The 18,311-nt window shown below is 40.9% G+C and overlaps 1 protein-coding gene across 14 annotated transcripts in view; it reads left to right on the top strand.

Moving 5' to 3' along the window:
* Positions 1–18,311, top strand: part of Slx4ip (SLX4 interacting protein) — a 176,571-nt gene that overhangs the window by 153,479 nt on the left and 4,781 nt on the right. For 7 of the 14 annotated variants that reach the window (XM_008762255.3, XM_017591988.3, XM_008762257.4 and 4 more), the window contains 2 exons: positions 1,722–1,810; positions 17,281–17,381. In XM_008762255.3, the coding sequence (XP_008760477.1) occupies positions 1,722–1,810; positions 17,281–17,381 (190 nt within the window). The remainder of the gene's footprint in view (positions 1–1,721; positions 1,811–17,280; positions 17,382–18,311) is intronic. The other 7 variants (XM_063284382.1, XM_063284384.1, XM_008762261.4 and 4 more) reach the window with 1 other exon arrangement.

The following is an 18,311-nucleotide window of genomic DNA, read 5'->3' on the forward strand; positions in this document are numbered from 1 at the left end:
TCTAGTTTTACATTCTGGTGGGGACTAGTGGTATTTAAATCTTTATTTAAATATTAAAGTAACATAAATCAATTATTACATAATCAAGTAAAGTGATAAAAAACAAACTTTTAAATCGATTTGACTATCAAAGTATTCATAATCTATCACTCTTATTTTTGAGAAGAAAATAGAAACATAAAATATATGGAGTAATAATTGAGTTCTACGGCTTTTTTTTTTTCTCCAAAAAGTAGGACAGGGGATGCTTACCACTTAATCCCAATCATTTATTTCAAAAACTAATACATAAATATTAACTGTTTTTATAATTTTGTTCTTAGAGCTTCAAAAGCCATCAGAGGCCCCATCCAGATGGAATAACTGTGTAGGGTCACACTTTAGATACACCCACGACTTCACCTGCAAGGAAACCTTTATGGGAGGTTCCGGTGGACTTGTAACCAAAGCAACAAGTTGGCTGAAGTCATGAAGGGCATCCATGTTAGGTAGTGGGGGCCAAGTGAGACAGATGAGTGGAGCTTTTCCTTAGTACATCTGGCCTGTTGTTATGAGGTGCATGCTTTAGAACAGCAGTGAGCCACTCCAGGAACATCAGCTCCTTTATGTCTTTTGGTACACTCTGAACTAGCCAGGTGGTAAGAAGGTGTTACCTGTGTTCATATTGTGTGTTTGTGTAATTAACACTCTTGTGTTTAACTAACAGTTGAACCAAATGGAGCTGTGTTACTGTCTCACTCCGTCTCCCATGTGCCGTATATTGAAACGGTTCACTTACCTGATTTATACCTCTGTCTAAAAAACATGCTCACATCTGAGAGGGAATCTTTCTATTTTAGAACCATGATCCATTTTGTAGCAATATATGTTTATGATATAAAAAAGATTCAGGCAATGCAGCAAGTACCAAGAGATGAAGAATCCTACCCATTCAGTGGAGATTGGTACTGTTTATCTGTTACACATCACTCTAGCCATGGTCCCACAGTTGGATGGTGTTTGGTAAGTGGACAGAGAAGGCAGATGAAAGGAGAGATGTTGTACTGCCAATGTTGTATTCCCATCAGTGACTAAAGGGTCCTTTTTCTGTATTCCATTCTGTGTTCCTACATGGAAGTCAGTGGCTTTGCTGTCAGACTCTGCAGAGGTGGGTTGCAGTGGCTAAGGTCTAATGCCATGTCTACTGTTCCAAACTTAACTTTGTCTTAATTGACTGCCCAGTTCCTAAGAGAAACAATTGCTTTTGAATCCCACTTCAGCTTAGAAGCTTGCTCTCTGGTGCAAAATTGGCCCTTTAGCTCTTTCTAAGAGCTAGGAAGACAATGAATACATGAATGGGTCACATTTTTAGATTTATATCTCACATTCTTCCTCTTTTTTCTTTAAGTCTATGTGCTAGTTAGAAAACATTGATATTTCTCCCCAAATGGGAACTCTAAACAGAAAAGGGCATGCTAGCACAGAGAACAATTAAAATAGCCTACCTGGATGTTCCGTGTGCTAAAATAATTCAGAACCTGGGGTAGACCAGTTTGCAACCTCTTGGCTATTCCTAGAACTCACTCTGCCTAAGTGGTCGAATTCTTATAGAGAGAAGAAAGGAAAGCAGTCCCCAGTCACATGCATGTGCTATATATATTGCCATAACAAAAAGTCAACAATAATTTCTTTTTTGATGGTGTTGATGCTTTTAGTAATTTGGTCTTCTTTGTTTTGTACAGAACTTCGTATATTTCCTGAGAGCTTTGTGGTGTGTGTTAGTCAGCTTGCATTTGGTCATGATACTTGGGCAAACCAGAATGAAAAGTCGGTACGTATAAAAAAAATTTTTTTAAGTTAGAGAATCTGCTTAGTGCTGAGTGACCATGGTGGTGGTAGTGATGATAGTGGTAGTAGTTGTAGAGTGTGGGGTGTGTGTGTGTGTGTGTGTGTGTGTGTGTGTGTGTGTGTGTTTATGAATGTGTGGGGGGGTGTCTTTTATTATCAGCAGTTCAGCATGTTTTAAGAGACAAGAGATGCTTTGCCTCCCATTTTGCATGCTAACATTGATCAGTTAATGAGTTGATTAATTAATGTGTTAGGTTTTTGTTTCTTTCCATTCCAAAACCTTCAATATTTAGTTTGATAAGAAGTAGCTTATCACTTTCAACTTTAAATGACACATCAACACTTCAGGGAAACCTTGATGGTGTTTGTGATTGTAAATGAAGAGAAGTGAAAATCTGTGCTTCCACTAGAAGTTTCCGCTGGGGTCAGTGGGTTGTATTCCACGGTGAATCTGTGATGTTTTTCCTGAGAACTAGTGTTTCTCCCCAGTGTATTATTTCCTAGCTAGTAGAGTTCATTTTCTCTTGCTCTCTTTTCTCATGCGAGGCTTGAGTTCTATCAGGGCCTTGTTCTGTTTTACTGGAATTCTCTATTCAGACAAATAACTGTAGAAAACCTACTCAAAATGTAGCTTACAAATCTGTGTCTTTTAAGCTTAACATGTACTCTTAACAGTGTCCTTATTATTTGTATATGTGTCTTGCTTCAATCACACTTCAGTCTATTTAACTTACCCTTAAAAAAATGTTAGGTCTGCAGCTTGAACCTTCAACGAACAGGAAAAAAAAATATGTAGACGACATTAACCCAGCCATAAAGTATGACATGATTATTATGCTTCTAAAATAATTTATGGGGATATTAGATTATCTCTGTTGTTTATTATTTTTTAACCCATATGAAATTTGAAATTTGGCTCACATAATAGAAAATCAGTTTCTTATCTCATCTTAAGTAAATACATAGGAAAAGTGTTTTGGAGCCTCTGAGACAGTGGAGACCAGAAGAAGTAAAGAGCCGAAAACTCATAGTTGTGTTTAGTTCCTTTGTTTTTAGCAGAGAATCCTTTCAAAAAGACAGTATAAGCCTTTTATTTCCTTTTCACCCATTAAACCACTCTGCATGTGTACATAAAATAAGATCAGTGAAGCAAATTTGGCTAAAAGCATTAAAAATTTATTCTTTGAGATATTTCCAGGCCATTGCATTATCTTAGCTGATTAATAAATACTAAGTTAATTTTATTGGCATATATTTTAATAAATATTTCTTAACTGACTTTTCAGAGCAAGAAAGAATTGATCTGTGGTTTAAAAAAAAAAAACACTTATTAACTTTACCAGAATGTTATTGCTTGCAGATGGGAGACAGGAGAAATCAGATCTTATATCTGATGTGTAATGTTAATACTCAATATCTTAAATTGTAAAGGAGGAATTAAAGCATCTGAATACAAAGGAAACATTATCCCCTTAGGGGCTCTGGTATTTGTACAGATGTAAGTTTTCTGTAGCTGCTGTTATATAAATCCTGTAATCCGGAGAACTTCCTGATTATTGAGAACTTAACCAACCCAAGCATTTTACATGGGGAGTTCGGTTTCCTTATCTTTAACATGTTCTGATCTTTAGTAGGTACACAATCAAAGTTGACCGTGTTAGCTCATAATAAAATTGCCATTTTTATCACATGGTTCTTTTGTTGGTTTTGGTGGCTCTTTTTGGTGATGTCTCCCTTTCGAGTCACATACACACTTTCTCAGCAACAAAATCAAGAGTCAGTGCTACCACACAGCTCCATTGCCATATGTGTGCCAGCCTCAGCCGAGCACCTCCCACCTGTCCCAGCTGTTTAGAGATCAGTGAACAACCTCACCCTCCCTGATGCCTCCTGGCAGAGAAAGAAGACCTTAATTCTCATGATGCACTTCAAACACCCAAAGCTAATGGTCAGTCTCTTCCCCAAGCGTTTGAGTTTCTTTCCATTTTACATTGATGTTTACAGAAATGTAGGGTCCATCTCGTTCTCTCCTGCTTATCATTCTAAGAAATTTCTGACTAGGCAAGACTTGGGAACTTGGCTTCCCATGTAGCTATATTGGTAATAAACTGAGTTATTTTCTTATAATTGTTTATATAATCTACTGTTTTGCCATTCACACAAGTGATGGGGAGGGAGAGGTTGATCTTGTACCCGAGAGCAGCATTAACCTCTCAATGGCACTGTAGCCATGAGGGAGTTCTCCTTAAGTTCCCCATGCTCTCTGGTTCACTTTTGTCTTCAGTGAGAATTTGTTAGGAAATCTGAAGGCATCTATTGAAAACTACTTTGCCAGGGGACTCTTTCAGCCTTCAGACTAGGAAGGCAGCAGTATTTAGCACCCCAGTTCTTCAAGATATTGAAGAATATATACCAGATCACACAGCAAAAAAGAGGCAGAAAAATCCCTTTCCTCTGCAGAGCAGTGAGAGTAGTTCTTGCTGTCCCTCTACCACCATGCCAGAGAAGTCTGTTCCCACTTTGTCAACTCTGTCTGGCTATGTGGTAGACAGTAGAGGAAGGCCCTCCTGTTGCAATAGCCCTGCTCTGTGTCCATGTGCTTGGGATGTGGGAACTGAGCTGTGTACTTTGGGAAGCCAGGGCATTATTATGAAATGAGTCACTGTATTTTTCTTACTAGAGTTTCTCATAAGAAATCTCAAAACTCTTGTAGCCTCAGACTTGACCTACTGCTGGCTATGGAGCCAGAGTCTTCCTGACAGTTTTTACCTTTGTTTGTTCTCTTCACTTTTCCCTTAGCAGCATAAAGAACATCAAGTCAGATTTTACTGTACTTGGAGATAGTCCACAAAACTGCTCGCTCTCTCTCTGTCTCTCTCTCTGTCTCTCTCTCTGTGTCTCTCTCTCTGTGTCTCTCTCTCTGTGTCTCTCTCTCTCTGTGTCTCTCTCTCTGTCTCTCTGTCTCTCTGTCTCTCTCTCTCTCTCTCTCTCTCTCTCTCTCTCTCTCTCTCTCTCCCCTCTCTATCCCAAACTTAAGTCTCCTGTGTAGAGACTGTCCTTTTTCAGTTGTAAAGCCCTGGAGGTTTGGAGAACGCTGAAGTTACTTACTAGTTTCTGTGATTTCTTTATTGAAGTTATGTAAATAACCGTGGACCTCTGTATATATATCTGGGACATTTCAGGGTCATTGCAAAGCTACTGTTTGATTGTGTGTTGGTTACCAGCCACTCCTAGTCTCTGGAGACCATGGTTCCCATTCGATCTGACCATTACATTGAACAGAATGTTCTGGGTGCTGGCTCTATACCAGGGCCTCTGCTGAGTTTCAGTAACACAAAAATAAGAAAATACTGCTGCCCCTCTAGCTGCTTATAGTCTGGGAGATTGACACTACTTTTGACTGTCATGTTCACTTAAAATCAGCCACAAACTAAAAGTTGTGAATTTAGAGAAAAAAGCCCAGAATTAAGACCTCCACTCTTTGTTTTAAAGCTTTAATGTATCAAAGTCTGAGATCCAATTGCAAATTAGAAAATGACACATTGTGTTAGTGCTGCCTAAAAACAGATCCATGCACTAAGATTTTTGAATGTTTCCATCTTGCTCTTCGTCTGAGTTGTGGCTAGCTATGAAAATAGTGTCGAGCATGACAGTGGACATGTGCGCGCGCACACACACACACACACACACACACACATACATGCACATGCAAGCACGCACTCATGCATGCATGCACGTATGCACCAGGGTAGGGTCTGCTCTGTAAACAGACTATGTGGAAGGATTACTAAGAGGCCCTAGAAATCAACATTTAAACACTAAGTTCAATACATTTCCTAAGGTAGGCTATTGTTTACAATGAACAAACAAACCGATCTTCTCATTTGTGAACATAATATTGACATAAAAATTAGTATCAAGTAATAAACTACTGTATGTTGAGTTATATTTAGCATAGGTCCTATAGTCCTCAGCTGTGCACAGTCCTACTTCTGCTGGCCATTTGAAAGAGAAGGTATCACATTATCCCATGAATGTTAGTTACATGGAGCAGTAAGACATTTCTGCAACACTCGGGAAAGGCCCTTGAGTTTGGAAGAAAGAGTCTTTACTAGTTCCTATTTCCTAATATTCTAAACTTCGTTATTCCTTAGCAGGTAGTGATCAAAATCCTGGATGTTTATTGCATCTAAAGATTAAACACAAATATACCCAAGGAAAGTGAAAATTACCTATGACTCCCAGCCCAAAATAATCTACTAACCTAATCTTTATTATTACTTCAGCCTTAATAACTAACTAAGGTCAGTGGAAATGTAGCTAGGACCCTGTTTATTCATTTCTGCTTTCCTAGTGATATTCTATTGATGATATATTTCTACTTACTATTAAAATACTCTTATCAAGTAACAAAGGACTGCCTGGTCTGGCCTCAGCGGGAGAAGATGCACCGAACACGCCTTGAGAGACTTGAAGCCCCAGGCAGTGGGGAGGCCTGATGTTGAGGGAGCATCCTGTCTGGGGACAGTGGGAAGGGGGAATAGGATGAGGAACTGTGGGAGGGGGGACACGGAGGGGGCAGTGGCTGGATAAAAGAAAAACAAACAATAAAGAATAATTTTTAGTGAGCTTATCACTTGTCTCTCTATTATATGTCATTGGTATGTGGGAGGAGTCTGTCTTTTCCATAATGGCTTCTACCATGGAAAATCTTGAGATGATTTTATATTATGTGGATTGCTGTCTATATGCAGGTGAGGGCAGGCACAAGTTCAGGCGAGAGTCCATGATTGGGCAGTGGAAAAGGAAGGTAGACTGAGAATTTTAGAGACCAGTACAGAGAATACAGAGAGAGAGAAGAAGGGAAAGAGGAAGAGGCAAGATGGAACCAATAGGAGAGGAAGAGGAACTGAAACCACACAGTCCTGGGAGCCATAAGTATTGGGGATCTCTTAGATATATGATTAAATAATGAGTAGGGTGCATCAGTCCCATCAGGTGTGTAGTTTGTGTTTATATCAATTGAGTTTTGAATTCATTGTGCAGGAGTTTTGTGGGTTGAGAATTTACTAATATAAATCTAATGGATAAATTACATGCCTCTAGAGTTTGATATTACAGGTTATGGGAATGTGACCAGAATTTGTAGCAGGAGAACTGTGAGTTGGGCAGTCACTGCATGGGGCTATCCATGAAGGTGGCAAGACCATTGGGGCCAGAGAATAGCTAGCATTAGGGTGGGATGGCGCTTTTATTTTTTATTTCATGCAACAATAAAAGTATTTTTCTATAATTTATTAGTTTGAGGTGTAGGGTCTTTATTCTGTATGTTGACCAGAATCATGCTAATCGTGCTCGTTAGGTTTAAGGGAGAGCTACAATCTCTTGCTTCACCATCTAGATCTCATAAACAGTCCCCTCTAGGGACCAGTTTCTCCTTTTGCCTCCTAGAATGAAATATTCACTGATGTCACTAAGACATTGGTGTTTTCATATAAAAATAGCTGTGATCCACACAGGATAGATCCATACTACAGCATTGTCTCAACAGAAGGAACACTGGAACATCCTGACAAAAGACAAGATTTAAGCACTAAGTTGAATAAACCTCTTAAGCCAGGCTATTGTTTAATGCTAAAGCATTCTCACAGTACTAGCCATCTGAAAGCCAGACTTTTCTCCAGTTAGGACTTTTCTCCAGTGTCAGGATCAGCACATGGTCGACAGATAGTCAGGAGCAGACTGGTGTAGTGCGGGCTGTAGGCAGTTTCCCTTAATGGCACCCCTCCCCACAGCACCCTCTTTTCTGCCCTTAAAAGGCTCTTGATGAAAACTCTGGTGATAGTGATGAACATGATGTTTTTGTTGACTCATTTTTCTAGACACAGAAAGTTAGGAAAAGTATTTTTCAGCTTAGATAATTTTTAAAGATTCATTATAGTAATCTGAGGTCTTACTCTTCTTTCTTAATAATAAATAAAATTCTCCCAAATGTTAAGCAGTCATGTTGCAAACGAGATACGCTGTATTTCGTCACCTGGAGGGAACCTACTCGCTCCTGAATTAAAAGACTTTAAGACTGGTGACTAGCTAGGGTAATAGAAAATACTATATCTGGCCATTCAGTCTTTGTTTTGAATAATGTTGCTTCTATATTCAGAGGCATGAAATTTCTCCTCAGTGACTAATTATGCTACAGATTAATTAGGAAAAGCATAGTGCAGAATAGAACAGGAATAGAACAGAAGAAAAGTATTGGAGTTCAAATGTAAAGACCTGGCCTTGATGGCTACATCCCCCATCATTTGCTGGAGAACCTCAGGCACAGCATTTATCCTTTGAAAATCAACCTCAGACTTGGTCCACAGAAGTAAATGTGACATGTGCAATACAAGCCCCGTTAAGGTTTCCTATCAGTCAAATGAAAGAATAAATATTAAAGTGACTTATAAATGCTAAGGCACTTGTGTGTGCTCATTATTATCACCATCATTTCCTTTTTCCCCCAGAGAAGAGTTCATATACATGCCACACTGCTAGATTAGTGAATAATCATATGCCTTCTTCATGGTCTAGAAATGAGAGGTATACTTGGTAATTCCCATCTGCACATAATATTCTCCCAAAAAGCTAGGTCCTTGTTTTTGTGTGCTTCTACTTATCTCAGCTGTATTTTGCAACCACAGAAACTACAGAAGACTAAGTGATAAGCCCCATGTACTCAGCTTGTCCTGTGGCACTCTATTGACCAATTGCAGAGACTACCCAGCTAAGCACCTAGGAATTACAGCAGATGTCATTTGTCTCCTGCTGGGATGACACTCTGGAGGGTAAAGCTAGTCAGGCCTAAACTTCTAGGAACCTATGCTCCACAGAACACCCTCAATGACAGCATAGATAGAGTCTAATATGTGGATGTAGTTATGTTTGGAAAATAGATTAATTAATAGATTATTTAGAATACACATTCATTTTCCCAAGAAAACGATGTCATGACAGGGATGAGGTTCCCAAACAAGTCCAAAAAAGCTGTCCCTGTCAGGAGATATGAGTCTTGGAAACAAGGGCCCTGATCGTGCTCAAGGAAAATAGCAAGAGCTATTTCTTCCATAACCCTAGGCAGAGAGCCAGCTCTAGAAAGAAATTTGAAATGAGATAGATGACTGTGATGTCTTTTTCTGGCCTTTGCTGCTTTCCCACTCTCCAGGCTGTCTTGTAGCTATATGGAACACATCATACCTACCGCTCTCCTCTCCCTTTCTGTCCAAGGTCTGGCGCTCAGCCAAATGAGAAGTCACAGCCGTCTGCACCCTGAATGAAGGCTTGTAGAGAGGTACTTTTTAACAAGGGGACCATGGAGATAGGCCAAGTTTCCCCAAGATAACTCGCAGTGTATTTTAGTATTATTTGATCAAAGTTAAGTGAATTTTATACAACTCTAGTAGGGGTCAGTAGGTCCCTGTGTCAGCTGCAGACCCAGATCTATGTATTCTTTAAAATACCATGATTTTTCATACTTCACTGCACCAGAGACTCAACAGAAGCCTTGGGTTTGTCAAGGTTTATTTTTAGGTTCACAAGGGAAGGTGAATGTAAACTGGAAAATCCCTGTGAAGTGTATACTTCCTACGTGAGAACTTCCTTGATTTTTCAGATGCAATCTTTAGGGCTACATTCTTTGCAGCAGCTTACAGGTATTTCCCTAGATTTGTATACAACAGCTTCTTGGTCACACTTCAAAAGAGAAGAATTTTTTCCTTTCTTGAGGCAGGATTTTATGTACCTTAGGCTGACCTCAACCACACGGTGCAGCGGATGATGGTCTTGATCTTCCAGCCCTGCTGCTTCCTTCTCCTCAGTGCTGGGTTCCCGTGTCTACCCCCGTGCCCTGATTGTGCACAAACCTAGGTTTTCATGAGTGCTTGGCAAGATCTTACCTAAAGTGAGTGACATACTCAACTACAGAAAGAAAATGTTAAATTAGTTTAAAGGAAAAATCCGTAGTATTTGGGTCTAGCACAGTCCACAAGCCTGGTTTTCTCTCCCCTTGAGATCCAGCCTGTCACTGAAGAGGAAGAGGGAAAGGCCTGGAGGAGGGACATCACAGAACCTTTGAAATGCAGGCCATGTCTTCTCCAACTGCCCTACTTCACAGTTGCTAATCCCTGTCCCTCCTGCTTTGTCTAAAGTAACACAACACACAGATTCTTACATCAACCTGAGAAAGATGATGCCAGTCCTGTGGTGATCATCAGATGTTACATCCTTTTTTGTTTTATTCCCTTTGGCTTCCACTCCTTTGAGTTTATATTGATACTGAGTTTACACTATGTCTTTCCTTTTGTTATGATCCTGTTTCATCCATGTTTCTTCCTTTCATTTTTTAACTTACTACTAGATAAAAACATGTTAGAAATGAACTTTGAATGCTGGGGTGCTTCCTCCTCATGATAAGACACATGTGTGGCGTGACCACATCATACTGTGGTCCGAGATGGTGTGTTTTCCCGAGGAAGCCTCCTTTCAGCTGCTTCTCTCTAACCACTTCAGCCTTGCACACTGTGCCACACTTCAGAACACCATTGTACCTGAAAACCAGTAGGCACTGCACTAAGTCACAGATGCTTTAATGCTCTTAGCTTTGTACTTTAATACTGTTCCCTAAGTGAACAGATATAATATAGTAAACTTTTACTCAGCGCTTATTGTTTATAGAAGTTGTTGCTGACAGAGTGCAGGGGCCTGGCACCTACAATAACTTATCCAGTACAACCAACTTGAGAAGCGATTCTGTGAGCCTTGAACCTTTTCATTTTCAACAGGCAGACAATTCAACTGCAAATAGCATGGGGGGACGGGAGGATGAACTTTTTACTGATGTCCCTGACAACTCCAAACTTTAGGTACAGCTTGATCAGAGACAGAGTATTCTGAAAACGTGGTTCCTCACCACTGTTAGTTCCATCAGCCTCCATGCTGGCTCTGTTCTCTGCCTGTATATGGTGGTTGATCCTGGCATCTCTAGGTCTTTTCTTCCCCGGGGGACAATGAACAGACCTCTACCCAAGACAGCTGTGCTGGCTAGTTTTATATCAACTTGACACAAACTGGAGTCATTTTGGAAGAGGAAACCTCAATGAGAAAATGGTACCACCCATCTGGCCTTTCAGAAGCCTGTGGTACATTTTCTTAATTGATGATCAGTGTGGTACAGCCCACCTTGCTGTGGACACTGCTCCCTCTCGGCTGTTGGTCCCAAGTGGTATAAGAAAGCTGGCTGAGGAAGCAACGAGGAGCACACCAGTAAGCAGGATTCCTGCAAGGCTTCTTCAGTTCCTGCTCTGACTTCTTGATGGGCTACAATACAGAGATTTAAGATAAACTGAACCCTTTCCTCCCCAGGCTGCTTTGGTCAAGATGTTTTAGTGCCCTAACTGGAACAACAACCACTTAAAAAGACATCAGTAAAGAAATTGATGTTCAACAAAGACAAATCAATTTTCCAAATCTCTTAGCCAGATGGGGACTAGAAGAGACTGTTTTGATTCAGTTATCTATCCATACCTCCATCCCACAGTGACAGTTAATGATGTGTAGGCCACTATGCAGAGAAGAGAAAGCACTGCCTGGGATGGCCCTCGATGTTAAGAAAAGGACTTTGGGAATTATGAATGTCTTTAGTTATAGAAAGCATCTTTTCCTTTTCGTAAACTCTGTATGATTTGTGAAGTCATCAGGGCTTATTTGTTTGTTTGTTTTAAACAACAATGTCATGAAAAATAGTCCAACACTTTCTAGTTTCCAAAGTGTGCTTTGTACACCCACCTCTCCATACTCAAAAGCAAAAATGAGAGCAGGCCATTGCGGATTATAAAACTGGCCCTGGGACATGCCAACGCTGAGTGTGAGTCCTTGGGCTACACTGTCTGTCAGCTTTGTGCTCTCTGCCATTCTCTTTGCTGATAAACCCTAACAGATCATCTTAGCAGATCATGAGAAATGAGGAACAGTGACTTTTGAATATGTCTCTTTATTATAATGTTTAGTGAATTACCGGCTTCTAAAATACAGTTGAACTATTATTTTAACTTGGAGTGAATAAAACAGAATGAGAAGATACCTTCAATGAGAAACTGGATTCAATTCTCAAAAGATGATGGTGATGGCAATAAACATATTCCTATATTAATTATTCCTTTGGAAGGAAAAATTGTACTGACTTCATGTGACAAATATTAAAATCTTGTGAACAGCAGTTTGGTGATCTAGTCCTTATACAGTGTTTAGTCATGGTTGTGAGAGATACCAAGAATACTGTTCAGCAAGGAGTAGACTATATATAATCAATGGTTTGACCTGGTCCCCCACATCTCACCCCAATTCCAACCTCAACTAATATTGAAGTTCCACTGTATCTAAGTAAATGCTAGAGAATCAGCTATACAGCTTTCCCAGAAGAAGCTACACTGGTCATCTCGTCATTGGCATTGCCACCCCATGCTGCTTGCCCATGTTGAATTAGTTCCTTATCAACAGCACCTAACCCTAGGCAGTGGTAACGGTAATAAAACTGCTTCACTAGACTGTGTTGGGAGTAACGTTGGCAGGCTCCTTCATTTCTCTGCTTCTCCTTAAGGAGAAATGCTCCCAAAGCATTGTTTAGGGCTGTAGTAGCTAGTGTGGTTTCCATTGACTGCATTCTGCCTGTAAGCATTTGAAAAACAAGTCGAAAATCATACACTCTGTATGAATTCTGTCTGTCTGCCATAAACTCAGTGTATAAATATGGCTCAATATTTTTATATTGATTACATGTTATGGTATTTTATAAGCGTTGTTAAATAAAACATATTGAAATTTAATTTCACCAGCTTCCTTTTGCTTCTTCAATGGACTATAGAAAATTTCAGATTACTTGTCTAGCTCATATTATATATGTACTAGCAAGTTCTGGGTCTATTATCATTTCTATTTCCCTCCATCTATGGTAGGGGCTTAAGTGTCAGCTTTTACCCAAAACAGTTACTTCCTGTCCAGGTATCATTTCCTTTTTGCTGTGGTCTAAGGGCCTGCATTCTCCTCTTAGCAGCACATCCATTGATGTTTATTTCTCTTGGTTTCTTCCCTCTGGGGGACACTGTGGATCTCCTTCCTTACCAGTGCCTCCTTTGTCTCCTCTGCATCTTCAACATCTTTGCATGTGCTTTTTCTATCCAAAGTCATTCCCCTGCAGATCTCCATGGGGAAGGATTCCCCAGCTTGCAATGGCAGCTGAAGAACAGAACTGCATTTGGTGAGTTATAAGCTGAAACATCTGAGAACAAGGGCCAGTGGCTTCTCTGTGTAGGCAGAGTCTGATCCTGGCTTCCAAGTTGGCACTTTACTGCTAAGTAATGGGGAAGGCGGGGGGGGGGGGGGGGTCATTTGATGAAGATGGAAAAGCCAGCATTAACTTCCTCTGTTGATCTCTCTAAGGGAACCTGATGGCATTCAGGAGAACAAAACCTCAAAACTTAAATCTCCTCTGAACACTGACATTGGCAATAGCAGAATTGGGTGGGGGTGGGGACAACAATGTATGTTTGTTTATTTATTTCTCCTGTTAACAGAAGCCCCATGAGACAGTGTCTTTTCCTGTTGGTGGATGTCTTTTCACTATGGACTCCAGGCTATGACTGCCAGAGTTCAGTAATACCTGATTGGATCATTCTACTAGATTCTTCTCCGTTACCAGAACCCTGTGCTTTTTAAGCACTTTACTAATTCTGCTGGGTATAACATTCACCAGGGATCTTGCCTAAAATGTACCTTCCCCAACCCCCCAGCCCCTAGGGATACAAATGCAGTAGATTCTGGGTGGAATCTGTAACATTTCTTAACAAGCTCCCTTGGTGATTTTGCTGGATAATGCTAGCACACTTTGCAAAGTCTTGTTTGTCTCATTGCACCAGGTTAAGTTAATTTCTCTATTGCTTTCTTTCTTGAAGGTTGTTTCATGTATATCAGCAGAGTGTGAATCACCTGGGAACCTAAATATAGATCTCTTAGCCCCACCTCAGACCTTGTGATTCAGAATTTCCACGAAATGAGTCCTAGGATTCTTTTAAAAGGGGGGAGGGGCCTGCTTGGTGCCTTTGTTGCAGCCAGTCTTCTGCTAGAGTCCATGCTGGTCTTACCAACTCTCTGAGGAGGTCCTACCTCAAGAGCAAGTAGGGGCTTTCTTTGCTATTTTAAGCCCCTTTCCTCATTTACCCCACAATGTTCAAAATTGCTGTTCGGTAAGTCAGGTCAGCGTGGGATGAATGCTAAGAGGTTTCTCAAGTTTCCAGGTGCTCTCGTAGCTTGAATATTGACTTTCAAACCAGTGTGTTCTCTGATTGGAGGTAACAAGTGTGGCCTAGCTGTCAACCTTGTTTTGGTGCGGATGCCCTCCGTCATCCTTTCAGTCCAGGAATTGAATGTTCCCTGGATCTGAGCAGACAACATGGCGTGTGCCCTTCCTCATTGCATTTTTTTACACTGCCCGCTCAGCCTTCCATCGGATTTGTACAGTGGGACATGCTTGGACTGCCTTCAACCTTGAAGTGTAGTCACTGGTCTCCAGAGAGATAGTAAAAGACCTGATCCCTTTGCCCTAGGTCTTACCTAGGCTGCACAAGTTACTGGTGGCAAGGTATCCTCCCAGGTTAGACTTGTGGAGGCAGTAGCTTGTCTTGCTTCTGTGGTGGTTCTTGCTCAGATAGAAAGCTGTAAATCCAGAACCAAAAATTGAAACAAAAAGAAGTGGTTAGGACTAGAGTGTGCCAAGAAATGATATTCACAGAATTTGTCCTTGGCCTAGATGGCCAACGAGCTTTCAGGTTGTGAAGTCTCCCCCTGGTTAGTCTACTTCCTAAGTACCTGACCTCTGTAGCATACCTTCTCCGAACTTGAAAGAGTTAAATGCTTGCTATCCTCTTTGAATATGGTATATTTGTCTGTATTCCTTGCAGAAGGTCAGCTCATTGCTCAGGCACAATCTAAAGAGTCGTGGTATCAGCCCTGCGTGCTCCAGGGACAGTGTAGCTGGACTATTGTGCTCCATCTGTTTGCATCCTGGAATCTTGTCTGTGGACAAGCATTGGATTCATTTTTATGCCAGATTAAAAAAGCAATAATCAGGAGAAAATCCCTTTGGGAAATCCTATTCCCAAGTGATGGCTGCTTCTTTAGGATAGTGAGTCAAGGGAACAGGACTAGAGACCACAAACTGGGATTTAGTAACAAAGGGATGGGAACTGACCCTAGAAATATATGAACAAGAGAGGTCTGATGAGTCTTGACAGTTCAAGGACTGAAGAAGGAGACTAATCATTTTTTTTCCTGCCCACCCAGTCTTCATACAAATGTAAATATGTCTCCTTCAACAAATTGCCAAATGTGGTTTTAATTTATAAGCTACAGACCATCCTTGCTGAGGGTCTACTCAGGAGAGAGGGAGAGAGGGAGAGGGAGAGAGGGAGAGAGGAAGAGGGAGAGGGAGAGAGGGAGAGAGGAAGAGGAGAGGGAGTGTGTGTTTTCTCTCTGCCTTCCCCTTTCTTACTCCATCTTACCTCCCTCCTTCCTTCCCCCTCTCCTCCCCTTTTCTCCCCAACAGTGCCTTTTTTGAAGTCACAGGTTTTATACTTTTTGAACTGGACATTTCCCCCTGTCACTTTTCTTCCAAAGACATGCCTGACCCCATTGTCGGAGGACTTTAAGACTAGAATAGACTGCTGTATTTCTTAAAGATGTTTTTTGAAGTTCCCAGAGGAAATACATGTGCTTTTTAGACATAACTAAGTCAGCGTCTGAATCCACACTGCGAGTGAGATTTGAAGAGCCTGTCGCTATCGCTGTACCACACTTGATGCAGTGGATGCAGAACCCATTGTTGTTATTTATGACCCTGTCTGCCTGCCATTGTGGGCTTCTTCCAGCCTTGGGGAATTTACATCATTCCTAATAGCAAAAGGCTTTCTGGTTCCCACAGAGTTGTTCAAAGCCTGACTCATGCTCCTTATGTTAATTGTTCAGCTCTGAAAATACAGCACTTACAGGGTGTGGCTGTGAGGGGAAAGTCGACTGTATCTACAGGGAATGCAGGACATGTTTAGAAGTGTTTCACACATAAATCCCCATCACTCCCGATCTCTCAGCCTCCCCTCTTTTGCCTCCCCCTCTCACTTAACTTGACGTATTCTTTTTCCAAAAATTAATTTTAGGAAACAACTAACTGAAAAACGGCATACTACAATGCAATCTAATCCAATAAAGCCAGTTATTCTCTGTTCACTGACCATTAAAACCAATTTAGGTTACAAGTAGACATGTCTCTGAAAGGTCCTAGCCCAGGTCTAAAGCCACAGTCATGGTTGAGAGCTCATGGACACTCCTAACTTAGTATTGTGAGCTTCAATTAGATCAAGGCTTTAGAGAAACACTGGATGGTACCTTTGACTGCCATCCTCCAGAATTTCAGGGACTATCACTATTGATCCCCTATAGAAGCCTCCATTAAACAAAGACTGACGGATAGGTACCAAACTGTTCCTCATGGGTCACCCATTGTATAGGAATTTGATGTGGAAGACTACTTAGTGTCCAAGACAACAAGAACTGATAACACCGTATCTGGACTATCAGCTTCTAACCTAAGGGAGGAAATTCCAGAAACATTACATGGGTCAGCTCTGGCAAAGGTTGGCAGTCTTTTAAATTCTGTAATTACCTTTTTATGAAGCTTCATGGTTATGTGTTTTAAAGGCAGATAATCTGTATATAAAACCATAGCTGTGACTACTCTAAAAAGGCAGAGAGACTCTTAGGTTATACTGCTGCTGCTGCTGCTGCTGCTGCTGATGATGATGATGATGATGATGATGATGATGATGATGGTGATGATGATGGTGATGGTGATGGTGATCATGATTGCATGATTGGTTGGTAAGCAAGATTGAAAAACTTTTTTAAAAATACCAATATTAAAAGGTTTAAGTTGGCACTGTATTAAGGCTAACATAGACTATATCGGTAAATAAGGAAAATGAGGAGAAAAATCTCAGGCTTGTCAGGATGCTGGCCACTGTCTTCTCACAAGCATGCTGCCGCTGGCTCAGGGACTCTGCCCTTTGGGGTTTGGGGCCACAGAGATACCAGATATTGTTCTAGATGGCTTGGGCTCCGCAGTTTCACTTTCCAATTTTGTACGGTACCTATGAATGCATGAATTGAGTAGACAAGAATACAAAAGCAGTTGTGACCCACACCAGACAATACCCAACTGAAAGCAGTTGAAACAGCCAAGAACAGCAGCAGTCTCTTTTACTTAGTATTTACAAAATAAAGCTGTCCGTCTGAGCTTCCTAGTGTACTGTTCTCTCTGGTGTTCAGCTAATAGACTCCTGTGTGAACCTTTGTTGTCTTTTGGAGTAGACACAAAGAGCCCTCCATGGAGCGTCTGATTACTTTGCCCAGTGTGCGGAGAGTTCACCTCCTCCTGGCATAAAGCTCAAGAGGAACACGCTGAAGGAAATGTAGGTCCAGCATGTTTCCTGTTTCTCATTTGCTGACTGCTTGTGTGGATAGTTGTATCAGCAGTAGAGTCTATCACTTAATGGCAGTGTGCATAGAACCTAATCAGTAGCCCCTCTGTTGTTGGTTCTCCCACGGCCATAGATTAATGCATGTCCTTCCCACCTTCCTGTAGCTCTTGCTTTCTGGACAGTGGGAATGGACTCCTTGCTTCACAGGTGTGTTGCAAGAAGTGATTAATTACAAGCTCTTTGAAGATGAAAAGCACCTACTGGTGGTGTGTTTCACACAGCTCTTGGGGCAACTGCAGACAGACCTAAAAACTACATTCCTTTTGTCAGATGCTTGTTCTGACTTTAATGTAATTATGACAGCCCTTGGGCCCCTTACAGCAACATATTTATGTTTTTTTCCACAAAGCTTAGCCAAAGTAAACATTCCAGCTTAAATGCTTGAATTTAGTGGCTAAAGAAGTTTCTTGCTATTTGTAAATGTATTGTTGTCAACTCTTTGCCAAAATTAAGGGCTTAAGTCTCTCAGTTTCCTGTGAAGTTTCTGTCCTGCCCTGGAAGTTTGTTTTATAAAGTTTGTCTTATGTATTGTGTGTCCTGTGGAAGAGGAAGATTGGATGATAGATAGATAGATAGATAGATAGATAGATAGATAGATAGATAGATAGATAGAGAGATAGATAGATAGATAGATAGAGAGATAGATAGAAAGATAGAGAGAGAGAGACAGATGATAGATTAAACAAGATAGATACACTGTTATGGTTATACTTTCTTTAATGTTACCGTCTGAATTTTTTCCAGGACTGACCAAGTCCAGTTAACTGAGGCTTATTCGCATATGATTGATAACTAAACCAGCATGTGCTGTGTAATACCTTAAAATGTCCTGAGTGAATTTTCAGATTAATATTTACTTAG

The sequence above is a fragment of the Rattus norvegicus genome, chromosome 3 (assembly GCF_036323735.1).
Source record: "Rattus norvegicus strain BN/NHsdMcwi chromosome 3, GRCr8, whole genome shotgun sequence".
Taxonomy (NCBI): Eukaryota; Metazoa; Chordata; class Mammalia; order Rodentia; family Muridae; genus Rattus; species Rattus norvegicus.